General features: G+C 41.0%; 1 protein-coding gene across 3 annotated transcripts; it reads right to left on the bottom strand.

Annotated features, from left to right (window-relative positions):
* Position 1: 1 nt before the first annotated feature.
* LOC134437039 (mucin-2-like) lies at positions 2-27,903 on the bottom strand. 3 transcript variants are annotated; one of them, XM_063186468.1, is made up of 23 exons: positions 27,791-27,903; positions 23,937-23,997; positions 22,100-23,448; positions 19,566-19,630; positions 18,159-18,355; positions 17,769-17,884; positions 16,792-16,859; positions 16,142-16,287; positions 15,656-15,724; positions 14,770-15,278; positions 13,981-14,045; positions 13,370-13,566; positions 12,861-12,976; positions 12,489-12,556; positions 10,659-10,801; positions 9,354-9,419; positions 5,984-6,612; positions 5,756-5,820; positions 5,252-5,421; positions 4,178-4,293; positions 2,847-2,911; positions 1,939-2,087; positions 2-1,343 (listed from the first exon to the last, which is right to left on the bottom strand). In XM_063186468.1, exons 2-23 carry the CDS (start codon positions 23,986-23,988, stop codon positions 1,252-1,254), a joined length of 4,512 nt encoding a protein of 1,503 aa, XP_063042538.1. In that variant the 5' UTR covers positions 23,989-23,997; positions 27,791-27,903; the 3' UTR covers positions 2-1,251. The 3 variants fall into 3 exon arrangements, with proteins under 3 accessions (XP_063042538.1, XP_063042539.1, XP_063042540.1); XM_063186469.1 differs by having other exon boundaries at positions 5,984-6,588; XM_063186470.1 differs by having other exon boundaries at positions 5,984-6,585.
* Between the last annotated feature and the right edge of the window lie 56 nt (positions 27,904-27,959).

Here is a 27,959-nt window from a genome sequence, read left to right as displayed (position 1 = left end):
AATGGTAATCAAAATTATTTATTTGATATGTATACATGGTAAATGGGCCATTACATGTACAGTAAACAGTAGCTATCACGAAAATAAGCTAATACATAATGGAACATTGAAAGGCAATTGTCATAAGTTAGCATGATAAGAATACATTTGCGCCCAAACATTTTAAAACACAAACACCTCTACAGTCACATACTCGGTCCTCTCACATGTGTAAAATAATCAAACACTCAATGAACAGCAAATATTAAAAGGGGATATACTTATGGGATGTATCCTTCAATGAGACACATTCTATATAAAAAAAATAACAATAACAATATTAAAATTAATATCGTGTTATTTGTAAGTAACAAAAACAGAGTACAAACATTTGCTCGTCTCCCACATTTTAAGACATTCATTCGTGACATTCATTCGTTCCCTGATTTTGACTCAGTTACGTGTAACGTCCCCTGAAACTGAAAAGGCAACGAGTCCCGTTTTAAGTGCATATGTGATCATCGACTTTCACTCTATCCTATGTTCTCTGTCTCTGTCCTCATTCTGCTTTTGAATGCAGTCCTACTTGCGGGCAAAGCGAAACCAGTTAGGCTGGGGATGACTTTCAACCCAAGAAAAAGAAGAGATTAGAGGAGATTAGGGTGTTCTTCCTCATAGCCGTGCCTGGTGTGAGGAGGGGTATTACACAAAGTGACAGGACGAGATTCCAGCAGTGGGGTGAGAGGTGGGGTGAGAGGTGGGGTGGGGTGGAGGGTGGGGGTGGGGCTGGGGTGGGGGCATTTCTTAACAACGCCGTTGCTAACTACGTATATTGACAACTTAGCTCGTTGCAATGTGATTTCCCATTCGCAATCTAATAAGTAAGATGCTGAGTTGCTTTTGAGGAACGGGGTCCAGGTTAGGGGGACAGGGGGCTCAGCTACAATACCTCTGGGAGTGCATGTCAAACTAAATCCTTTCCTATCGCCTGTTAGCCTTGTGATGCAAGTCACAACATCATCAATGATCAAAGTGTTGTCCAATTAAGAGCTCAATGTCTCATTTTCAAGCTGGATGTTGAATGGGGAAAGGCCCCCCAAAAGTTGCTCGGCCTTGGTTGACAGCAGGGAGAGGCCCACAGAGGCGGGGCGTCAATGAGAAAAGCGGGCACAAGCCACAGGGAAGGAAGGGAGAAACTAGTTTGGCTTGGAATCCTGGAGTTCTAGGTCAAAGGTCACGTGAAGTGAGGCAGGTAACACCAGGCCTCTGGGTCTACCAGGGCCGAGCTGCAGCCAGGGACAACAGGACGAGTCCACACGCACTCAGGAGGTTGACTCTACTGCTGATCTCGGCACCTGACACAGCTGTGAGAGAGAGAGGGGTGTGGGGTGGGGTGGATATGAAGAGAACATAGTAAGCACAATACTTAAAACTGTTGCTTTAGAAACAAAACTCAGCACAGTACATTTAAAGATAACCAACAATCGCATTATTGATTTTAGCGATACATGATACACACACACACACACATATATATATATATATATATATATATATATATATATATATATATATATATATTATATAATAAATATATAATATATAATATATAAATATATATAATATAATATATATATATATATATATAATATATATATATATATATATATATATATATATATATATATATATATACACACACACACATGCATACATACAAAAATACACACAGTGTACATGCATGCACACAGACTGTACATACATACATACATACATACATACATACATACATACATACATACATACATACATACATACATACATACATACATACATACATATGGATATGTACATACATACATACAATTATACATCTCCAATTGTTGCGAACTGATCGATTCATTGATTGGTTAATTGATTCACTGATTGGTTAATTGATTCACTGATTGATTTTCCTACCGGTGCCATTGATGGTGATGATTGTGAAGGATACAGAGCTGCTGTTTGCTGCTGTCCTAAAAATGTCAATGATCACTGTGTCGTTGGGGAAGGTGGCATTTGCCGTCATTGTGATGCTGGACTCATGGTCAGTGCATCCATTGCTGTCGCTGTTGGAGAACAGTAGAGACCAAAAAATATGACAATATTCTCAAAATAAGGCATGTGTTCATGTGTTCAGTTGGAAGCAAGAAGACAGAGAGGTACAGAGAGAGAGAGAGAGAGAGAGAGAGAGAGAGAGAGAGAGAGAGAGAGAGAGAGAGAGAGAGAGGTGTCCGGGGAGGGTGGGGGGTGGTGGAGGGCGAGGGAGCGCACTCTGTACTAATCTTGGCCTAACATTCGGGACGGTTCACAGGGATTTTCTTGACGGTACTGGGACAGTTGTGAAAAAAGTTAATTTTAGTCCCTGTTAAGAGTGAAGAAAAATGTGAGAGAAAAAAAGTCAGATGTCAGATAGGATTTACCATTCTTCACCCTAAAATGGATTAGAGTGCAAATAACCCAACATTTTCTGGGGGAGGACCCCCAGCCCCCCCTCCCAAACAGTCTACCTAGTGACACACAGTGATTCCTAGTGGTGGTGGTGGTGAGCCCCCTGGCACTCCCTCATACCAACATTTTCTAGAAAAAGCCCTGGTTATAATTATTATTATTATTATTATTATTATTATTATGCTTGAAGTTGTAGTAGTGGTTTTCTACCGATTTTTTTCTGGTATTGTTTTCTGCCCACCCAGATGAGCTAACTGCCCACCCACACATAACATTCTGGTCACACCTCTGGAGAGAGAGAGAGAGAGAGAGAGAGAGAGAGAGAGAGAGAGAGAGAGCGAGAGAGAGCGAGAGAGAGAGAGAGCAGTGTAGTTCACCTGAAGCGTATTGGGTTGAGGCTGATGAAATCTGGCTCCAGGACGGCAAAGAAAAAGGGTTCAAGCTAGAGGGGCACACGCAAAACAAAACAAAAAACCATAATGAGACCAGGAATAGGCTAAGTGTAAATTAAATACGAAATCAAAAAGAAATGTACTCTATGAAACAAAATCATTATTACGTAAATTATTATTACAAAATTATCAATTTAAGGAATATACAAGTCGTAGTGTCACACAGAGCGTCAACGGTGTGGAGGCTGCAAAAATCTGCTTGAGTTCTATTTCAAAGTTAGCGCTAGCCACCACTCTGTAGGTGTGGAAGGACTAATCCGTTTGCGCTCGTAACTTCTCCGCTCAGATAGCGTGGCGTACATGAGTGCTTGTCTCTTGGAGACTATAGTCTGTTGAGGCAAACCATCTACAATATTTCAAATTCTTGTGAAATAGGGAGCCAATGAATTTTGAGCATTTCCATTGGCTATGCTTAATATGGCAATCCTGTTAAGGCAATGAAACACACATAGAAAAAACAATCCCATGTATTTTCATATTTTAGCAGGGGTTAACTAAATAGGAGCAATTTCGTGAGCTTAGAATTATAAGGTTCTATCTCCGTTTAGGGTAGTTCTGAGATATTGAGCATCAAAGTTTTTACATCCCAGCTGTTTTGTGAGATAGAACGTTTTTATTTTATTAATAACAATGTAAAATAATGCTTTTTTCACAAAAATAACACCACACAGGCATTAATAAGCATGTAATGGGTCAGATTATGTAAAAAACTCAATTTTACTAAAAATGGAGATAGAACCTTATAATTCTCAGCTCACGATTTCCTGAAATAAGGTTTATATCAATAGTGTTCATGACAGGTCCATGACTGCGTCACAACACTGTTATGTCACTGTCATATCATACATATGACGCCAGCGTCAACTCGTTATCCAAAGCTTATATTGCCAAATGTACTGTATTATATTGCCCATGTAAACATTGTACAGGGAGATGGCACGTGTATCTGTGCTTACTCATATGGCACAGACTATAAAAGTAGCCCATTTCTTATTTGTATAGCTATTGCATCACTTTGTATGTTTCTTTTTCATCATGATCTCATTGATCTCATCATATTGAACATATACAACACATATTTAACTTCCGTCGGTCCGATCACACGCAGGTCTTCCGTGACCCCTAACACAGAATTTTGGCAAAATCTGTGAAACTGCTAGAGACTCTGTGATGATTTCTCAGAAATCTGTGAGATCGGGTTGACTTTCTTAAATGGGCTGACTTCTGATTATTAGGTGTCGTACTGTATGCAATACCTCAGTTTTGACCAGCGCGGCTCTTTCAGTGAAGGCGGTGGAGGAGGAATTGGAAAGGTCGGAATTAAACGTGTCATTGGTGGCGTATTTGACAATGGCCTCTGTCCTGGGGGCACCTGTAAACCACACACACACACACAAACACACACACACACACACACACACACACACACACACACACACACACACACACACACACACACACACACACACAGACACACACACGGATCACATTTATAAACTGAACAAAATCTATATTGAATTTGCTAAGTATTCACAGTACTCAGACAGTACTCATTTACATACACTGCTAAAATAATTTAGGTCTTTTTTACACATACGTGGATATTTTTAAAAAACTGATATATATTATCCCTTTACATATAAACCCGAAATTTGGATATGAAAGAGCACCTTTGTGACAAGTGTGTTTCAGAAATCTCCACTTGCTGTAAAAAGCCCACATTTAAAAAATGTATAAATTCTGTTCACGTAAACAAAACAAAAAGCCCAACTGTATGTTTTTTTTTTTTTAAACATCCGTATACATGTAATTAGAGTCTTAGGCAACAAAATTCAGTGATATTGTACTGATCAAAAGCCGTTACTTCTCATATAATCGTGTTTTTACTTGAGGAGCATTGGCACCTGCCAATGTACCAAAAATGGGTAAGGCTTAACTGTGGCTAGGAATAACTTACAGTAAGTCTCACAAGCCATTTTGGCAGTTAACTTATTCTTGGGTATGACATTTTACAGTTTATCCTGTTACTTTCCCCCTTTATATCAATTGGTTACACTTAAGTTTGAGACCATAGTGATTTAATTTGTCTAAAGTATGTTCACTACACTCATAGCACTGGTCTTCCTTTGGCAATCTTTTTCTGAGCTTAGACCTATCATAAAGGAAAAAATACTGACAAGGAAGCTATCAGAAAAGCTGAATAACTAGTGACTCAGGTAGACCATAGTCACACGGGCTGGTGAGCAACAAAAAAGTCAATGTCAAGTCCTTCACTGCAGACAGTAAGTTTACAGGTTGCCATTGCTGATCGTGATCACTCTTGTTCTTACTTGTGACTGTAACAGCTGTCACATTTAAAGCAAAGCCTGCAGGTGGATTTGCCAGTCCTTCAGTTAAGGTTCGGACAACATCTGTGGAGTCTGGGATGGGTTCGGGGGACGTCTCATTGAACTGAAGGTCCAAGTCTGTCTCTACACTGTCTGTTCGACTTCTTGACAGCCTGTAAAGAAAGGACAACATTAGTATTATTAGAATTATCATTAGCATTATTTCTGTGAGTTAGCTTGCATTTGTGGTGGTTTAACCATGGCATAATAGTTAGGGGGTGGTCTTAACATCATAGGGTTGCAAAGGATTGAATCCCACCCCTTTGTCTCCCTACACCTCCCTTCATGGCGGAAGTGCCCTGACCTAACCCCACATTGATCCAGGGGTTGTAACCAATACCCTGTTACGTATAACAACTATAAGTCACTTTGGATAAAGTGTCAAGTGAAGTGTAAAGTTAGCTAAGTGTAATGTAATATGAGGTTATCTTGAATGTTGATTTTTACCTGAATCCCCTGACAATGGATCGTACAAAGAGGTTTCCATATCGGTTGAAGTACACAATGTCACACTGCACAGTAGGAAGAGAAACAGTTTTTTTGTGAAAAAAAAAAACATGCAAAGCAAATGGGTCGACCAGAGCATTTGTTAGAATTAGATAAACTATACAGTATTACATTTGGACTTACACAGAGTTTTAATGTGCAAGTTATATTAGATAACACACCACTTACCCCAGTTTGGATGGCGACAGCCTGCGTCTGGAACGCTTGACTTGATGTGTCTAAGAGAGCTGGCTGGAACGGAATGACGATGACTACAAGAAGTATGACGACGGGCGCAGGGCGATTCGCCGGCCTGGTCGTAGTTGGTGCTGTAGTTGGTGCTGTTGTTGGTGCTGTTGTAGTTATGGTAGTAGCCGTGGTTGTGGGGGTAGTGGTTGTGGTTGCTGTTGTTGTTGTTGTTGTCGTTGTTGTCGTCACTGTTGTTGCGTTGGTGTTATCAACGGGGGCAGCAGTGCCGTTCGTGGGCGCCGCAGTGGGTGCCGCAGTGGGCGCCGCGGTGGGTGCCGCAGTGGGCGCCGCAGTGGGCGCCGCGGTGGGCGCCGCAGTGGGCGCCGCAGTGGGTGCCGCGGTGGGTGCCGCGGTGGGTGCCGCGGTGGGCGCCGCGGTGGGTGCCGCAGTGGGTGCCGCGGTGGGTGCCGCAGTGGGCGCCGCAGTGGCAACAGTGGGGCCGGCAGTGGTGGGGGCCGCGGTGCCATTAGCTGTGGGGCCGGCAGTGACGTTAGGTGCTGGCGTTGCCGTCGTGGCAACAGTAGGAGCCGCTGTGGTGTTATCTGCTGGGGCAGCAGTGGTAGTATTATCTGGGGACAAGGCATTACATGTTAACTACAGCACCATTCATTGTCATAGTAATAGCACGTATACAGTAGAGTCTCAGTTTCTTGTACAGTATTGGTTTGTAGTCAAAGTAGGCACTGCAACTGTGCTGGCCATTGCAACTACATTGGCCATTGTCAAAAATATGATATTTTCATGAATACCGGTTATTACAAAATAATTAACTAATACATGCATTTACTATCTGACCAAAGCACAGTAGGTTTTGCAGCTAAAGATGTTCATGACTGGAAATTCAAAATGGCAGACAGGGAGATGACCCACCCTCTTAAGTAAAAGTGTAAATTTCCCGGTCATGATGAATACTTAGAAATTGATGGTGTTGGAAAATACTCGTTAAAAAGAGAGCCTGAGAATGAGTTGCAAAAATTCTGGATGTAAATTACTAATATATATATTTTTAAAAATAAATAAATACATACTCTTCCTTTAATTATTCTATTTTATGTCCAAAATCAAACAGTAAGTTCACATAGGTGTTCTGGTAACACTTCCAAATAAGGGGCCATAATTAACAGTAAAGTAGCTACAACCTAATACTTAAGTAAGGGTTAATAATCATTATTTAATGCCACATTAGACACATATTAATTGTTATTAATGTATATGTTGAGCATTAGTAAGCAATTACTTAACTATTAGATAACTATTACCTTGTGTTACAAGTTGATAGCATATTATTATTTAACTAATAGATAAGTAAGGGCACAGTTAGTAGTTAAGTAGCTATCAGGTCATACTTAACTAAGGACCAAAATTAACACTTACTTAATACAAAAGCAAGGCATAACTAATGGTTAATTAATACATAAATATTGGGTTTTGGGACCCTTATATTAGAGTTGGCTGAGGATAACTAATGGTTAATTAATAGATAGATATTGATATTTGGGACCCTTATATTAGAGTTGGCTGCGGATAACTAATGGTTAATTAATCGATAGATATTGGTGTTTGGGACCCTTATAATAGAGTTGGCTGAGCATACCTAATAGTCAAGTAATTAATCTACTGTGACATCTAGTTTTAACTCGTTCAAATCACTGTAATAGTGGCAACAGGAGCCATTATATAGCAAGGATTGGACGTACACTTCTCAATGATGGTGGGGTGATGTGATGTAATTTTTTCATGTACCACTTATTAGTTTTAACGGTAAAAACCCTACAATAAATGCAGAACATTATGATGAGTAATAGTTTTGAAGCGAAACTAAACCATTTCTTTGTGATAATTAGGTTAATGTTTGAGAATATTAGCTCCAAGAAGAGCAGTGCATGATGGGTACGCAATCTATAGACAACAATAATTCGGTATTATTTAATCATCATTAGATATGCCTTACTTTTGTATTAAGTAAGTGTTAATTAAGGTCCTTAGTTAAGTATGACCTAATAGCTACTTAACTATTAACTGTACCCTTACCTATCTATTAGTTAAATAATGATATGCTATTAACTTGAGACACATGGTAAGGGGCCATATATATATATTTATAATTAACATAATTAACAGCAAATTAGCTATAACCTAATACTTTTGTAACAGTTAATAATCACTACTTAATGCCACATTAGACACATATAAATTGTTATTAATTCACATGTTAAACATTAGTAAGCAGTTACTTAACTATTGGATAACTATTACCATGTGTCTCAAGTTCATAGCATATAATTATTTAACTAATAGATAAGTAAGGGTACAGTTAATAGTTAAGTAGCTATTAGGTCATACTTAACTAAGGACCTTAATTAACACTTACTTAATACAAAAGTAAGGCATATCTAATGATTAAATAATACCGAATTATTGTTGTCTATAGATTGCGTACCCATCATGCACTGCTCTTCTTGGAGCTAATATTCTCAAACATTAACCTAATTATCACAAAGAAATGGTTTAGTTTCGCTTCAAAACTATTACTCTTCATAATGTTCTGCATTTATTGTAGGGTTTTTAAATTTAATAAGTGGTACATGAAAAAATTACATCTAATCATCCCACCATCATTGAGAAGTGTACGTCCAATCCTTGCTATATAATGGCTCCTGTTGCCACTATTACAGTGATTTGAACGAGTGAAAACTAGATGCCACAGTAGATTAATTACTTCACTATTAGGTATGCTCAGCCAACTCTATTATAAGGGTCCCAAACACCAATATCTATGGATTAATTAACCATTAGTTATCCGCAGCCAACTCTAATATAAGGGTCCCAAACACCAATATCTATCTATTAATTAACCATTAGTTAGCCTCAGCCAACTCTAATATAAGGGTCCCAAAACCCAATATTTATGTATTATATAACCATTAGTTATGCCTTGCTTTTGTATTAAGTAAGTGTTAATTTTGGTCCTTAGTTAAGTATTACCTGATAGCTACTTAACTATTAACTGTGCCCTTACTTATCTATTAGTTAAATAATAATATGCTATCAACTTGTAACACAAGGTAATAGTTATATAATAGTTAAGTAACTGCATACTAATGCATTAATAACAATTAATATGTGTCTAATGTGGCATTAAGTAATGATTATTAACCATTACTTAAGTATTAGGTTGTAGCGACTTTACTGTTAATTATGGCCCCTTATTTGGAAGTGTTACCGGTTTTCTTTTTTGTTGTTGCAGATTCACAGTAAAAGAGGAGGTGATCACAGTAAGTTCACATATGTTGATCACTGAAAGCCTTACCTGCTGTCGGTGCCTGGGTTGTTGCTGTTGCTGTAGTGGGTGCCTGTGTTGTAGTTGTGGCTAATACTGCAGGAATTGTTTTGTGTTGAACGGACCGGAAAGAGAGCAAAGTACTCAGTGCAATCAGTGCAGGCATACAGGAGAAGAGCACAGGCTCACTTGACAGCAAGCTAGTTGCTAGCAATAATTTGTATACTGTACACTGTGGTTTGCGAATATTTCAGAGTAAATGTTGGGTTGCCAATATTTCAGTGTAAATGTTGGGTTGCCAATATTTCAGATTAAACATTTATGAATCCAAATGCATTTACAACACTGTCGGTCAAATTACTCTGATGGAGTGAAAGGTTGGTGTAAAATGCAGCAGGTGGGTGTTGTTAAGGTCTATCTATTTGTTTGTCTGTCAGCAGGATAACTCAAAAATCTATGCACAGACTTTGATAAAGTGTTGTAGAGTTGTTGGAAATTACAAAAGGAACAAGTAATTAAATTTTGGTGGTGATCCATATCACAGGAACTTTTTAAAAGATTCTTCACCATTGCACGATAAGGTGAATTTTAACATTCCAATGTCTAGTTCCAGAAAAACAAGGCAAAAAAGACTTGAAAAAAATGAGGGTGTTACATGTTCTATCAAACAGCTTCCGTGGCTGAGGTCTGCACTCTCTGAGTGCATTTCTGGTTTCTATTCTAACACTTTTATCAAGAGAACTGTGTGATCAGCAGTAAACAACTTAATTGAATCAATCCATCAAATTTAGGAGCCAATCAACATTGCTAAAATGTTACTCTGTGTATCATTACTCTTAAAGTTTATATGTTCACATTAGATACAATACCTGTGCCATTTATGGCGATCTCAATTCAGCACTTAGAGAGTACGTTGGGACACTAGAAGATGTTAAATACTCTTTAACCCATTGATGCCTAAAGCACCTGCAAAAAAGGCTGCTGAATGCCTGAGCCCTTTTTAAGAAAAGCTGCACCATGCCTATAAAAACCAAAACATCTCAGCCTCTGAAGCACATTAAAATAGACAATGAGTTGCATATAAGCACTAAGACCCTCATCTTGCATTAGAATGTGTCCATTCAGCTCCAACATTCCAAGATTTGTAATAAAATTGAAAAAAAAAGAAATCCCAAGAGCCTAAATGTTGCGTCATGCAGCTCAAGGCGCAGGGCCAGTGTTGCGCAACGCAACATCCAGCATCAATGGGTTAAGTGTTGAATTAACACACCAATTTTTACTGTGTTTTAAATCAAAGCAAAGGTGTTACGAGTTCATGTGACCTAATTGGCATACCTGTGCCATTAATGGCAGTGATGGTAAACGATAAACTTCCAGACTCTCTCGCTCTTTTCAGGGTTGCAATGACGGCTGTGTCACTGGGTAGGGTGCCATTGGCAGTCACAGTGATGGTACTCTCATAGATTAGGGATCCATTTCTACCAAACAGTAAGAGAAACAGGTTACACTTCATTTGTGTTGTTATTATTATTATTATTATTATTATTATTATTATTATTATTATTATTATTATTATTAGGCTACTTACATTGTACCTTAAGGTTAGGTATGTACGGTGTATTTAATACTACATGTTTTTACATGATGTAGATACACTGAGACAAAAAAATCGTATGCCTACAATTAAGTGTTACCAAGTAATAAATTAGTCAAGCAGCATGAATATTTATTTCACACTGTTTCAGAAATGCACGTTACATATTCTTACTCATATCCAGTATGTGCTGTTTAATCATAAACAGACCACATACATTCACCAGCCACTTCAATAGGTACACTTTTCCAACTGCTCATTGACACAAATTTCTAATCAAGGCAACTAAGGGCATATAGACAGAGCATCAGAATGGGGAACAAAGGCAATTTAAGTGACTTTGCACATGGCATGGTTGTTGTTGCCAGATGGGCTTGGTTTGAGTTTTTCAGAAACTGCTAATCTACTGGGATATTCATGCACCACCATCTCTAGTAGGGGTGGTACGGTTCACAAAATTCATGGTTCGCTTCATATCACGGTGTCAAGGTCACGGTTTTCGGTGCACTACGGTTCTTTTTTTTTAGTTCATGATAAATGGTGCACTGGCTAATAGAATCAGACTTACCACTAAATATCCTACATATGGTTTGTATAGACTTATAATGTGAAAATGGTGTGATTTTAATTGTGTCATCCTCTGATTTGGTCTTATACACTAATGTTTTAATCAGAGAGACTGGATAAGATACTCCTAGAATCTGTTCTAGATCTGTCTAGAATATGTTTTACATATTTTTCAGGGCAATACATGAATTGCGGTTTGCGATGGATTGCACGGTTCGGTTCGGTATGTGTGTAAATTGTACGGTTTCGGTTTTCGGTTCGGTTTGTGCCATCCCTAATCTCTAGGGTTGACAGGGAATGGTCCAAAAAAGGGAAATATCCAGTGAGTGGCAGTTCTGTGGGCGAACATGCCTTGTTGATGCCAGAGGTCAGAGGAGAATGGCCATGGTTCAAGCTGAAACAAAAGCAGCAGTAGCTCAAATAACCCCTAGTTACAATTCAGGTATGCTTCAGAGCATCTATGAACGCACAGCACCACAAACTCTGAGTCAGATAGGCTACAATAGCAAAAGACTCCACCAGGTGCCACACCTGTCAGCGAAGAACACAGTCGCACAGGGTCACCAGAATTGGATATTAAAAGATTGGAAATGATGCCTGGTCTGATGAGTCTTGATTTCTGTTACAACACTCAGGTGATATGGTCAGAATTTGGTGTCAACAACATGAAAACATGGATCCACCCTGCCTTGTGTCAACGGTTCATGCTGCTGTTGTAGTGATACACTTAATGTGGTATGTAGAGATATTTTCCCGGCTCCATGTGGGCCCCATAGTATCAATAGAACTTTGTTGGAACGCCAAAGCCTATCTGAGTATTGCCGCTGGAAGAAAAGGCATTTCTGAAGGCAAAAGGGGGTCCAACACAGCTCTAGGAAAGTGTACCTAATGAAGTGCCCCACAGACACGCAGGCATTCACACACGCACACGCACACACACCCACACCCACACCCACGCCCACGCCCACGCACACACACACGCACACAAACACACAAATCGTTACCTCAAGCCTGTGAGAGTGAGACTGATGAAACCTGCTGAATCGAAGTCCGTCACGAAGAAAGATTCGAGCTGAACAAGTCAGAGAAAACAGACACAAAACATGTGTAAAATTGGAGTAGAAAACTTCCCATGTTGCCCTGTGGGTCAATATGCCTTTGACGATACATAGGCCACATAGGAGCATTTTTGTTTTTTGTGACACAAAGGGGAAATATTTATTTTGGCGTCATATATTGAGGCTCGGTCAAAGTGTCATATCAGGAGAGAATTTATTATATTCCTACGTTTATATATCTGTAGTCTTGTATGCTTATGTGTTGTTTCGTTATATGTTCTGTGTGGACTATGAGTGATGCTCTCATCATAGCTGTACCTGTGACTTGAAGGCTGCAGCTTTTGTTTGGAAAGCCACAGAGGATGAATTCACTAGATCGGCAGTAAATTCTTCACTGGTGGTGAACTCAGGAATGGCTGCTGACTGGGGCGCACCTGGACACACACAAACACACACACACACACACACACACACACACACACACACACACACACACACACACACACACACACACACACACACCCACACACACACACACACACACACACACACACACACACACACACACACATTGATAGAACTGATGTTTGATCTTCATGTAGTAACGACCTGCATTATGGGGTAACGTGACAATATAGCCTACTACAGTAACACTCTAGAATAGGTGGACTTACAGTGTAGAAGACTTTTGCTAAATATATGGCTTATATGGGTAAGTCAGACAGACAGTAATAAGGCATGCATCAATGGCTACAATCTGAACACTATTCTACAATGTTACAGAAATCACTAGCATATCAGTAGCAGGAATAGCCCAATTGTCTTACTTGTTACTGCGATAGAGCTAGCATTCACAGTTAGGTTGAAGCCTGCCGGAGGATCTGTCGCCGCCCTAACCAATGTGCTTACAACCTCAGAGGCCTGAGGGAGTGGTTCCGTTGACGTCTCGTCGAACTCAATGTCAAAGTCTGTATTGACAGTGTCTGTTCTTGCCAAAGATCGTTTGGCCACTCGGCTAGCTCGGCTGGAACATAAACAAAGCACAGCCTCATAATGGGTTGATTTTTTGGGAAAGTTCAATGTTTAAAGTTTTCATATTCAAATTTATAATCACAACCTTTTGATCCATTGTCGTGAAAAATGACAGCCACCAGAAATTGTACATTTGTATAAAAGGGGACCCAACCATCATATTCTTGAGTCATGTGTTGCCCAATCAGGGATATACATGTTACGTACATGTCTACATGGTTCAGAATAACTCACTTTCTGTGACATAATAGTCTCACAACAGGTAGTCTAATGGGTATCATACAAACTGTGTACAGTAGGCTACAGTAGTGGATTCTTGGCCCTGACAGGTTTGAAGAACAAAAAGGAAAGGAAAGGACTTAAAGGAGAGGAAATCGTTCAAATATGACCTATGAGAAGAACTAACCTGAATGCCGTCACTGTGGTTTTGCGAAACTGGCTTCCAAATTGAGCTTTATAGACCACATCAAGCTGCATGCCAAGACACACAAAGGGAAGTAGGTTATAAGGTGAAACATAATCATACTTATTGACTGTATCCAGTTATTGTGTGTTTTGTGTGACACTGATTTGAAACAAAGATAACATATTTTACATCATTTGGAGAACATCATTGCACTCTGTTAAGGCACAAATAGACCAAGCGCGACATGAACTATTCCAGCGACGGAAGTAATGGACCTTGTATTGAGTCGCAGGAGACAGAAGAGGGTTCATGCGATTCGGCGATAGTCGCCACAGCCAATGGGAATGTTGGAATCCTTGCATTCTGCTTTTAACGGACATACTCTGTTGCTTCTATCGCCCGTGTCGGTCTTGCTGCATAGTCCAGCGATTCTCTTGCTTGATCTGGTCACGGCCAGTGTATTTGCGAGGTTAGGCCTGCATGACCCCTTTTTAGCCACACCCACATCTACACATTAAAACCCTTGTGTTACCCTCTAATTGCTGATAGTTTGAGCTAGTGACTGAACAAAACAGCTTTGAACAGTTGATTTTGAACAAAAGCACAGAATTATCCTTTTTCACTATCTTTCACTATCATTTTTATAAATTAACCTTTTGTTTTCTACGGAAAACCGTAGTCGTTTTACCTGTTTCGCCTCAAACATGGAACTTGTCTGATATCACGGTTACAAAGCCTAATTACCCCCACACTACCACAGTTTACATAATGTAACCCAGTGTCACTCACCCCTTCCTCAATCTCTGATGCTTGCTCCTTGAACTCCGGGCTTGAAGAGTTGGAGAGCGCCGTAGAGAAGACTAAGGTGAACGCAGCCTGCATGGCTATCACAGGCGATCGCCGTGGCAGCGCAGTAGTGGTAGGAGCAATCGTGGTGGTTGTTGGGGCAGGGGTGATGGTAGTTGTTGGGGCAGCAGTGGTGGTGGTGTTGGGTGCAGGTCCATCAGGGGTGGTGGTGTTAGCTGGTGGTCCAGCGGGGGTGGTGGTGTTAGCTGGTGGACCAGCGGGGGTGGTGGTGTTAGCTGGTGGGCCAGCGGAGATGGTGGTGGTATTAGCTGGTGGACCAGCGGGGGTGGTGGTGTTAGCTGGTGGTCCAGCGGGGGTGGTGGTGTTAGCTGGTGGACCAGCGGGGGTGGTGGTGTTAGCTGGTGGACCAGCGGGGGTGGTGGTGTTAGCTGGTGGACCAGCGGGGGTGGTGGTGGTATTCGCATCAGGTGCAGCTGTAGTGGTGTTACCAGCTGGGGACAGACATTACGAGATTATTAAAACCATTCGTAGTTGATAGTGTACAGTAATACTGTATACAATATTTATATATAATTTTTTTAACAGATTGAGACAGACTCTCACTTTGGTGTACAACATTTTTCATGTAAAAAGGCTGCTAACGTAGGAAGAGAGATGATGACAGTTGCTACGTTTACATGAAACATTTAATTTGGAATTCACACACTTTAATTCTGAGTAAAGCTTAATTCCGCTTTGAAAACCTCATATAAACACTTATTAATTTGGAATTAAATGAAAGATTAAAGGAAACTTGACGGAACTATTTCATTCGGAATTATTCAGTTGGAATTAAAAACGTCATACAAACGTAGCCAGTGAGTATTACCTGTCGGCGTTGGCTGTGTTGTGGCTACTGTGGTCGGGGCCTGTGTGGTAGTGGGTGGGGGTGGTACTTCTGCAGATGTCGTGTCCAGGTTGAATGGGTCGAGAAAAGAGTGAAGTACAGAGTTAAAGCAGACGAGGGAGCTGAGTTTTGCTTGACAGTAAACAGTATAAAAATACTGGTGTTAAAACTATTCTTACAGAGGTGTAAATGTGTAAATTTACAGTATATTTTTGACTTCTCCATCAGTTAATTCATGGAAAGATCAAAATTATGAATGGGCGTCAAAACGTATGGAAAAAAGATACTCACAAATACACTAATAGACATTTAAGAGCTTAAGAGTTAGTTTCTATGGTCATTTTAGCAAGAATTTGCCTGATGAAGACCTGAAGGTCGAAATGTTGCCCTCTTGCTATTACATTTTCACAGTAGACAAGCAGTGTTTGCGGACTTTGTTCTTTTTCACTTGCATTTTAGCAAGCATACCTGTGCCGTTAATGGTGGTGATGGTAAATGTTAGACCAAAGCGTTCCGCTCTTATAAGGGTGTCAATGACGGCTGCGTCACTGGGGAAGGTGCCATTGTCCGTGACGGTCATACTGCTATTGTAGATTAGCGATCCATTACCATCACTGCCAAAGAGTAAGAGAAATAGGTTACACTGTAGAATCGGGCTTTATTGCAGACTGTAGGATGGGATCTGATAAAATCCTCGATTTGATCACTAACGTTACAGCACTTTATTTTAAGGACCCTGTTACATAGGCTACTATACAGTAGTTGTTGATACATGCCATAAAAGAAGCTGTTAAGTGTTAAGAAGAAAGAAATAAAAAGTAGATTAGCATGAATGATTATTTCACACCGTCACAGTAGTGCATGTTACTTATATTGCTCCACATCCTATCTAAATAGAAGGGTGAAGGCGAGTCAGTAGAACACACATCAGGCTACACACACACACACACATATGCATACACGCACGCGCACACACAGACACACACACAGACACACAGACACACACACGCACACACACACACACACACACACACACACACACACACACACACACACACACACACACACACACACACACACACACACACACACACACACACACACAAGAGCTTACTCACCTTAAACCTATGAGTGTGAGACTGATGAAACCTGTTGAATTGAAGTCGATCACGAAGAAATTCTCGAGCTGGAGAAAACAGACAAAGAAGTGTAAAGTGGCAGTAGGAAAATGCAAATCTTAAACACCAAGTGCTTTCTTTATGCTTGAACCGTTTTTGTTTCCGAAATAATTTTATTGTTTCATCAAAATGGTTCATACGGCCCTGGGTCTGAATTGGCATTGCCTCTCTCTCTGGACATTAAACAGACAGAATAGGCTAATTTTTGGAATAGCAGCAGGTTTCCATGTTCAGTACTTCTTAGGCTATGTATGTAGTTCTTTTCAACTTTTCTTGCGATAGCTGACCAACAAACAAACGGAGGGCAAGCGCTTTTCAGACATACTGCTATTCAGACATACTGCTATTCAGACACCAGATATGCTGTAGGGTTAGGATTAGGGTTAGGGTTAGAGTCAGGGTCAGGGTTAGGGTTAGGGTAAATGCATGCACTCTCCGTAAACTGAAAAAACCTGAGCAACGTAGCACAAGCCACAGAAATGGCAGATTTTGGTGGGAAACGTGCCGGTATTCAGACAATTGACATCAATGTCTGAATAGTGGCATGTCAATAGCGCCATGTAACCCAAACAAACGTTAAAAAAGAGTGGGTCTAGTTCTATACCTCTCTCTTGAAGAGAAAACAGACACAAAACGTGTAAAATTGGAGTAGAAAACTTCCCATGTTGCTCTTTGGGTCAATATGCCTTTGACGTTACATAGGCCACATAGGAGCATTTTTGCTTTTTGTGACACAAAGGGGAAATATTTGTTTTGGCGTCATATATTGAGGCTCGGTCAAAGTGTCATATCAGGAGAGAATTTATTATATTCCTACGTTTATACGTATATCTGTAGTCTTGTATGCTTATGTGTTGTTTATGTGTGTTGTATATGTTCTGTGTGGACTATGAGTGATGCTCTCATCATAGCTGTACCTGTGACTTGAAGGCTGCAGCTTTTGTTTGGAAAGCCACAGAGGATGAATTCAGAAGATCCTCAGTAAATTCTTCATTGGTGGTGAACTCAACAATGCTTGCTGACTTGGGTGCACCTGCAAACAGAGAGACAGGCAGAGAGACAGGCAGACAGACAGACAGACAGACAGACAGACAGACAGACAGACAGACAGACACACACACACACACACACACACACACACACACACACACACACACACACACACACACACACACACACACACACACACACACACACACACACACACAAATTGAATGGACAGACAAATATTTTCTATTCAGTATCGACAATTTACATGGAAATAACTAGTTTATTAAAAAACAACTCTGTATATTCTTTTGTCTTACTTGTTACTGTAACTGAGTCCTTATCCACCGTTACGTTGAAGCCTGGAGGTGGGTTCTCGATGGCCCTGACCAGGGTCTCGGAAACCTCTGTGGCTTGAGGAAGGGGTTCAGGTGAAGTCTCGTCAAACTCAAGGTCAAAGTCTGCATTGACACTCGACGCCGCTCGCTTACGCCTCTTGCTAGAGCTATCAGCTTGGCTAGAAAGTTAACATAGCATTTGTATCAAGCATTGAAGTCATGTGAGGGGCTCCTCAGTTGCCGTCTCATAGACATCGAGATCAAAGTTCCCATTCACACTCTCTGCTGCTTATGAGTCTGCATGCAAGTGTTATATGCTATACTTGTCCGTGTAAGTCGCTTTGAATAAAAGCGCCTGCCAAATGTAAAGTGATGTAATGTAATGTAATACATCTCGCTTGTCCCTGTAAGCTTGGCTTGAAAGTTAGCAAAGCATTTCACTCATTAGGGGAAAAAAAATCTGTTTTAATGGATATTTACTACCTCCATAAATAGTTGTCACTGTGATAGAAAGATTTCCCTTAAGTTAGGGAAATTTGTTTTCACCACCATCTTAACTTGTTACAGCCAACATGAAGACATAAAATACACAACCCATAACACAATACCTACATATACACAAGGACATCACAAGGACATCAAGCACAAACACAATTAAATACTGTCAGACAACATAAGCACATACTCACACATACACACACTCACACTCACTCATACATGCACACTCTAACACAAAAACTATCAGACAACATTCGCACTTAGGCTACTCACACTACAAGCCATACAACCACACCATAAATGACCAGTGTTGCCAGATGTGTCTGATCAAATCCTGCCCAAAAGGTGCTCAAAAACCGCCAAGAGGCTCTAAATTCCACACAATTTCAACAAATTGCATTGATTTCTATGGGAATAAAACTGCAGAAAAAAATCCAAATGGCCGATTTTACCCATTTTTACCCGCAGACGGTCACTCCAAGCAGCCCAATCTGGCAACACTGAAAATTACATTCACATACCATAGACACAGGCTGAATCTCAAATGGTGCACTTGTGCACTTTAGTGTTCATGTTTCAGTGCGCATGTCGTATTAGTTACGCACTGAAACATAGTGCCCGAAGTGCACAAGTGCACCATTTGAGATTCAGACACTATATACACTACCAGGAGTGTAGTAGGGGCAGACATTGTAGGATCACTACAGCTCTACCCCCTGGTATACGTTTGAATCACAGTCAACGAGATAAGATTTGATATTTGAGGATACTTAATTTAAACAACTTGCATATGCACAAATTGCACTACACTCTTAAAATATGTAAAAAAAGAAATTCCAAGGATATAAGATAATTATTTTAAACAATGTTTAGAAGAGAATACATTTTTACCTGAATCCTGTCACTCTGGTCCGTTTAAAGCGGGGTCCAAATTGTGCACTGTAGACCAAATCGAGCTGCATGCCCAGACACACAAAGATAAGACAGTTATTGCAGAAATGTGATCATATGAACTATATGCATTCCTTAAAGGTGCACTGTGTAGGATGGTGGCCAGAGGAGGTATTGCAACTATACTGCTATTTGAAACCGTGCTGCCTATTTCAAAAGTTGATCTATTCATGAGTATTTATTAAGTAATAAACTGATACTTATTAGTGTGACAGAATAACAGTAAGTATGCTGCTTTTTCTGGAAATTCTAAATTTTGATTTAGCCTTATTTGTAGAATTTTATGAAGCTTGCATTCATTACACTATACATACCTTCATAAAGGTTTGTAATGCTATGGTAAATTATGTCCATAACTGTACCCACACACCCATGATCCTTGTTGCCAGATTGGGTGGTTTCATGCCCAATTGGACCATTTAGGATGACCGTCTGTAGGTAAAAAAGGGTATTGGCCGGGTTTTCAGTAGATTTATGGCCATAGAAATCAATAGAATTTACTTCATATCAGGAAGATTTTGTGCCTCCAAGTTTTTTGGAGCTTGAGGGTTTTTTTTGAGTATTTATAGTCTAATTAATGCAAGCTTCATAAAATGGTAAAATAAGGTTGTCATCAACAACTGCCTAGTTAATGTTTTACAATTGATTTAATAATTTGTCTATAATAGAATTACACTTGCATAAATAAATAGCCTTTTTAGTAACATAGGGCTGTATTCTCCCTCCCGCTTAAGTTTAAAAAAAAAAAAAGCGTGCAACAGCGCCTCCACGCTTTCTCAAGTCAGTGATTAAGCGGGGCATACGCGGGATCGTGCCCACGGACGGTAACCAAAACCAAAAACACCTCGTTGCACCATGCGCAAATTGACAAGGCACGTCATACTAAAGACTGATGTTCCAGTCGTCCAAACAGCCACCCAAAGTATGCCTATTCAAAAATAACCTTTTTTACTATGTTGTAGCCACGTTAAGTAAAGGGTTTCTATTGCAACTCCTCAACTTTTGCGATTTACTGGAACTCGGGCATATGTGCATGAAGCCTGTTAAACTTTCTGAACTGATGCCCGACATACAAAGCCACAACTGAGGTAGGCTACAGGTTGTCCTATCTGTTTTTGTAAGACACAAAATATTTCCTGAATCTCATTATAGCTAAACGTAAAATGGTAGGCCTACATATCAGAGCATGTCCTTGGCATTTCGCTTGAAGTCTTTAGTACACCCTATCAGCTGCGTGTTTAAATCCTTGCTTGGCGTTGCATGCCCATGCCCAATTAATTCCCATGTCTCCGACAGAATATAAAGTCTCCATTTTTTTCATGACGATCGATTTCCTTGTTCGTTCTTCAGCATGCATGTAAGTGTCATATGCTGACGGACAGCTGAGATCCACATATTTCCAATGACATTAATGTCACGTTACTACAGAGAAGCAGAGAAGTACTATTAAAAGTCAGCAAATACAATGTGGCTGTTACTGTGGGACTCAAGACGCAATGATCAGCCTTTTAAATCAGTTTTTAATTTCCGAACTTGTCTAGGCAATTCACCAAACTCCATTTTTAACAAAACGTTTCATAATGTTTATCATTTCAATCAACCTGTTGCACACCAAAACGCTCAGCTGAGTTCCCGCCAAAGGTACACATTGTGTTTCCATCTCATTATCTCACCTCCACTACCCGCCTTGTGTTTGTGAAAATGAACTGAGGTTAGATTTTGAGATGCTTTTGCACGAGGAATTTTGGCACGTGGTTCTAACTTCAAAGTTTTCTTTGAAACCGCAACTGATGAAGTCGGGGAAGACTCATCCCCCCATTTAGCATATATCACGCCCATGTTGGGCTATGCGCTGTTTTTCGGAGTTAAGTTTGAGGGGTGTGGTAATAGGCACGGACACATGGACAGTTTTTTCTAACGTGATTTCGCAAGACATAAAAAACACTGCTTCCTACTTGGAGCAGGGAGTGAACTGCCTCACAAGCATGTGGGCTACACCTGCAATTCACGTCAGATTGATGAGTGCCAATCACCGCAGATTACCGACGGCATGGAGGAGGTCTTCTGCCCAGCACTTGCTCTTATTGTACTGCGCGGCTGCTAAGCAAAACTTTTGTTCCCACGATGGTTAAACGCCATGTGACATGACTGCAGCGCAGAGGTCACTCCCTTATGCTGTGTCGTGAACGGAAATTCTAACCAGGATGCTTCACGCGGACACAGTGAGCATGCTCACTGCCTAGCAAATTGGCTGCCTGGCCGAAAAAACGCCGTCTTGAACGACCTTAATATTTCAAAGGGGAGAATATGTGCATGATCAAAGCGCGTTAATGGTGCGTGCGTAAAACCGACTTAAGTGGAGACGGGAGAATTCCGCCCATATTTAGTAATATGTTATTGGGAAAACTGAAACGTTAAAAAACACCTGAAAATCCTTATGGTATAATGAAGTGTCTAATTTAAGTCACACTTACCCCTGTCTCGATCTCCGTCGCTTGTTCCTGGAACGCTGTGCTCTCCGGGTTGTTGAGCTCCTCTGTGAAGACTATCGTGAAGGCAGCCACCAGAGCAATGACAGGCGGGCGACGTGGCGATGGCGTGGTGGTAGCTCGGGTGGTGGTAGGAGTTGTGGTTGGGGCTGTGGTCGTCGGCGTCGGTGTGGTTGCTACTGTTGGGTCAGGCGTCGCTGCGGGCGTCGCTGCGGGCGTCGCTGCGGGCGTCGCTGCGGGCGTCGCTGGGGCAACAGTCTGGCCAGTTGTGGTGGAGTGGGGTGGGGGAGTAGCACCAGTTGGGGCTGGTGGGCTTGACCCGCTTGTATGGGCGGTACCTGGTGCTGGACTTGATCCACCAGTATTAGCGGTGGCTGGAGGTGGGGTTGAACCGCCGGTATGTTCGGTCGGGGGTACTGCAGTCGAGCCACCGGTAGGCTGAGCCTCTGGTGCTGGACTTGATCCACCAGTATTAGCGGTGGCTGGAGGTGGAGTTGAACCGCCGGTGTGTTCGGTCGGGGGAACGGGAGTCGAGCCACCGGTAGGCTGAGACTCGGCCACACCAATGGTTGGCTCGCTACCTGTCGTTCCCACCGTGGACTCCTGTGTTGCAGGGGACTCGTCACCAGCAGTGGGGCTGGATGGGGTCATGTGTGTCACACCATCAGTCGTTCCGTTGTCTGAAGTGTCCGTGAAGTCTGTCAGTGTCAGTGTAGTGGAGTGTGTTGGCACGCCTTCAGTCATTCCATTGTCTGTGATGTCTGTGACGTCCGGTGTAGGGGAGTGTGTTTGCATACTGTCAGTGGTGCCGTTGTCTGTAGTGTCTGTGACCTCAAGTGCAGGGGTGTGTGTTTGCATGCTGTCAGTGGTGCTGTTGTCTGTAGTGTCTGTGACCTCCGGTGCAGGGGTGTGTGTTTGCATGCTGTCAGTGGTGCCGTTGTCTGTAGTGTCTGTGACCTCAAGTGCAGGGGTGTGTGTTTGCATGCTGTCAGTGGTGCCGTTGTCTGTAGTGTCTGTGACCTCCGGTGCAGGGGTGTGTGTTTGCATGCTGTCAGTGGTGCCGTTGTCTGTAGTGTCTGTGACCTCAGGTGCAGGGGTGTGTGTTTGCATGCTGTCAGTGGTGCCGTTGTCTGTAGTGTCTGTGACCTCAGGTGCAGGGGTGTGTGTTTGCATGCTGTCAGTGGTGCCGTTGTCTGTAGTGTCTGTGACCTCCGGTGAAGTGGTGTCAGTTGTGTTGTCTGGATCGGGGGTTGCCGTGAAGGCTGAAACCATGTCGGATGTGAAGCCGGACGCCATTGTGGTACTTTGGCCTTGAACCATGGCATGATGGGATGCTTTAAAATAGAAGGTGACAGGATGTTTATTTTTGATCTTCTTTCTCAAATGAAGCACAGAGGAAACAATAGCTGTTTGTGTCTATTTATGTATCCACTCAACCATCCTCCCATCCATGATCCATTCATGCAGCCATTTATTCATCTGTCCATCCATCCATCCATCCATCCATCCATCCATCCATCCATCCATCCATCCATCCATCCATCCATCCATCCATCCATCCATCCATCCATAAATTCCATCCATCCATCCATAAATTCCATTCATCCATCCACCCACCCACCCATTCATTCATACTTTTATCCGTCCATCCATCATCCATCCATCCATCCATCCATCCATCCATCCATCCATCCATCCATCCATACATCCATACATGCATACATACATACATACATACATACATACATACATACATACATACATACATACATACTTTGTACATAGGCTACATATACATTGAAGGATGAGGTAGCAAGCTCACCTAATATCACCGCCAGCAGCACCGTGGCTGCCACCTGCCATATTGTCCCCATATGGATGATCTACACACAAAAATAGCATGTGTATGACTCTTTATTTACGTAAAACCATTTCAGATATTTTAATAAAATATAAAATAGAGTTAATTTTATTGCATTAAAATATTGCTGTGAAATATTGACACCTCATTTATCACTGTGTTGCCTACAGGTGACCAGAGAACAGAAAACACAAACAGCAACCAAAAAGGACGTACTTTTCCCGATTACGTAAATAAAGGCATTTTATGTAGCAGGGGAGTGGCTTGCCATTTTTAAACTTTTGAATCAAATTAAATTATAGTAATTGAAAAAAGATTTTAACTCAGAATGACATGATCCTATTGTATACATCTCTATTTTTGTTACATAAAAAAATGCAGATTTAATGTACCACGCAAATACGTAAAATCACTTAAATAATATTCTTGCACTAAACACCATATCGTCGCTGTCTGGCAAAAACCTTGTAACTCCACTTGTATCATTATTGTTTAAAAATATATTTATTTAAATGTTCAAAATAAATAAAAGATTCCATTGTGCTACTTGGTATTAGATAATTTATAATTCATTGTATTCTCATGGAAACTGATCAATAGGTCTGACTCAAATTTATAAAACAAAGAAAGAAAGGATAAAAAGAAATAATGGACTGTAATGCATGACTGCACTGAAAGTCTCTATAGGACAGTGACTTAAGCTGTGTGTGAGCCACAGACCCACAGTCGTACATTTCGGGTCAGACAAGAAAGAAAACGATACAAAAATGTTTGCCTGCCAAGCACATAGAGAAAGTACAGGGTAAAATATGCAGTGTTACTTCAACACTGAGAAAGTACTCTGGGACCAAGTACACTCTTTAAGAAGTTAAATCGAGTTCTAAATGTTGAATTACAGCGTTGGAGTAACACTGCACCTTTCACTCTGTAGAGAAATCTACCAAGCACATAGGGCCGTAACGAGACATTTTTTAATACCGGGGTGAAATACTGCGCACTGTACTGCATACTGCCATTAGAATGCTTCAAAATCTTCAGTCAAACTCTTAAGTTTGTTTGTATACAGACTGGATTTAACATGGTTGATCATAGATCGCTTTTCATCATATACATTTTACATTTCTGAAAAAAATACAGAAGACATGACCTCTGTATCCTCAATGGTAGTTACGGCCATGCAAGCACATAGAGACAGTAGATGACGTAGGACATGCAGAGAGCCTAGTTATGCAGACATATTAAGCCATCAAGACTTATTTTATTTTTGCAAGTGAGTTCGTTAAAACGCAGCGCAGAGAATTCGTCCTTCAATTTTTATTGGAGAAGAGATTTTTTTGGAATCCTTCACCCACCCTGCATCACACAATCGCATCACAGAATTTTCCACATCGGTCTCATATCTACCATTCGCCAAGCATCACAGTTCAGGGCCCCAGGGCAAATGCCCCAGGCAAGGGAATTATTAGAGACAGAGAAAAAGAATCTGTCTATGTGTCAGTGTGTTATCTCTAACCGGCAGTGAAGCCACATACCCATGGAGCCGGTAAGTCAAGAGCCCAGGATTTTTTGAAATGGGAAAAAAATGTGTCAATCTTTTCCGCCATAATAAATGAATTTACTGTATTTCTCTTTACTTAGACAATGATAAAAAAAGTATTTAAGAATGTTAATTTGTCAAGCGCATAGAGACAGTGGACAAAGCAGCGCATGTAGAGACACTACAGTCAGTCAGCATCATAACTAACAGCCCCATGAAATGAACCTCTTTCTCACCCTGGGCTGCGTTTCCCAGAAACTCTTACTTAAGCCTAAGTAGTACTTAAGTGTGGGGCCTCCTAAGCAATATACCACATCATTAAACGTTTATGCAATAGGCCTAAATATAATATTTTTTCTCACGTGTGCAAATAAAATGTTTGCGCCAAGTGCATGTTTTCAAGATTCAAGATTCAAGATTAGTTTATTACGTCTTATTATAGGTTTAAAGCCCATAAAGAGTAAAATTGTTGAGGTAAAATAATGTATTTATATACTTTCAGTGATAATGTGAGACCTATTTCTGATATATTGCCTAGGAGGCCTCTCATACTTAGGCTTAAGTACTACTTGAGAGTTTTTGGTTAAACACAGCCTTGAACTCAAAACCCACAGTATGGCAGCATCCGAGGACCACAGAGCTGGTTAAAGCCAATGGGTAGTCAAAGAGATGCTGAGGAGGCTTAGAAAAGAATAGACCCAAACATACAGTACATCCACCGGTCTCAGGTATTTCAGAGAGAGAGAGAGGGAGAGAGAGAGAGAGAGAGAGAGAGAGAGAGAGAGAGAGAGAGAGAGAGAGAGAGAGAGAGAGAGAGAGAGAGAGATAGAGAGAAAGGAGGCAGAGACAGATTCTGGCCATTTCTCAATGTTCTAGTGTGCACCCTTCAAAGTGTGTCAGCCTAATAAGTCACGCCCAGTGATTGGCTACTCTTTGATGAACTCTGCGGAGTATCCAGTCACTGGGCGCGACTAATTAGGCTGACATTGAGAAATGGCCAGAGTGTGTCTGTATGTGATCGGTAAGCAGCTGGTAAAAAGTGGCATAGCCAATGCAACCAATTAATAAGTGGCATAACCAATGTAATGACCTGAAATGAGCACTGCCCCGCCCTGAGCACACATCCCATGGCAGCATCCAACACGGCCTCATACCAATGGGAAGTCAATGACATCCTGAGTAGACTTTTAACAAGAAAAGGATAGACCAAAAACTGTGTGTGTGTGTGTGTGTGTGTGTGCGTGCGTGCGTGCATGCATTTATGTGTGTGTGTGTGTGTGTGTGTGTGTGTGTGTGTGTGTGTGTGTGTGTGTGTGTGTGTGTGTGTGTGTGTGTGTGTGTGTGTGACAGAGTGTGTGTGTGTGTGTGTGACAGAGTGTGTGTGTGTGTGTGTGTGTGCGTGTGTGTGTGCGTGCGTGCGTGCGTGCGTGCGTGCGTGCGTGCGTGTGTGTGTGAGTGAGTGAGTGAGTGAGTGAGTGAGTGAGTGATTGGTAAGTCAGGCAGCACAGTCCCGGGCCCCGAGGCGAGTCAAGGGCCCCGGAATTTTGAAATAGAAAAAAATGTGCCACTTTTTTCCATCACAAAAATGAATGGAAATTCCAAGTAAAAGCAGGCAAATGCAATATTAATTCAAAAACAAAACTCAAATTTAGAGTGAAATGTATCTCCTAAGAAAGTGTGTTCTTGTAATTAAGATTACTATTAGGATGCTGGCTTTGTTATATAAGATGCTGGGAAGGTTTGTCAGGAAAAAGTTTGAAAAAGTCTGTATAGATACCAAGACCTTAAATGCTTTATATCTTTGTGTGATTTTGAGCATTTTAAGGGTTTTTTTTATAATGCAAGTAAAGGGTTAGAATTTGCTTAGATGCTGATTTTGTTCAGTAATTTCAGATTGAAATTGAAATTTCTAAATTGTTAGAGGACAGACATCCATGTAGGCAGGCTATCTGACACCAAGCAAGAAATCCAGTGCAGGGCAATGCAGAAAAAGAAACCTTAGCCCCAAAATTAAATGCCACACAATTGTGTTAAAAAAAAATCTATGTTTCATTGGAAATACAAATTAAATATTATGTTCACCTACAGTAAAACCATTTCACCATTGATGCACAAAATGCATACCAAGCAAGGTGGGCCAATGCAGAAAATGAACCCTAAACCCCAAATTAATTTCCAATAATGTTGAAAAGGTTTACCTAATTGTATAGAAATATTATATTTCAGACTACAAATCATGTTAATATTAAACAATTTCGCCATATATGTGTGTACTTACCTATTCCTGGTGGGTTTATCTCTATGCTGTGATGAAATTCAGCTGTTATCCTGATATCCAAATGTAGTGTGCTGCTAGTCCACGGCAGGTGCACCTGTCAACTGATTCACCTGTTTGTTGCAGGTGACACTATATACGATGACGTGACTCAAGACAATTTTTTTTTGTA

Source organism: Engraulis encrasicolus, chromosome 21 (assembly GCF_034702125.1).
Source record: "Engraulis encrasicolus isolate BLACKSEA-1 chromosome 21, IST_EnEncr_1.0, whole genome shotgun sequence".
NCBI classification, from domain to species: Eukaryota; Metazoa; Chordata; class Actinopteri; order Clupeiformes; family Engraulidae; genus Engraulis; species Engraulis encrasicolus.
The sequence above is the reverse complement of the archived record's forward strand: the minus strand, read 5'-3'. Positions and strand labels throughout refer to the sequence as shown.

Bases quoted from the DNA above. Each gene is read 5' to 3' on its own strand.
- LOC134437039 (XM_063186468.1), bottom strand. From the start codon at position 23,988: ATGGGGACAATATGGCAGGTGGCAGCCACGGTGCTGCTGGCGGTGATA. The intron at 12,977-13,369 runs GTAAGACAATTG...GTGTGTGTCCAG, and splicing joins TAGCTCTATCGCAGTAACAA to GTGCGCCCCAGTCAGCAGCC. The intron at 5,821-5,983 runs GTAAGTGGTGTG...CCTACTGTGCAG, and splicing joins CTGTCGCCATCCAAACTGGG to TGTGACATTGTGTACTTCAA.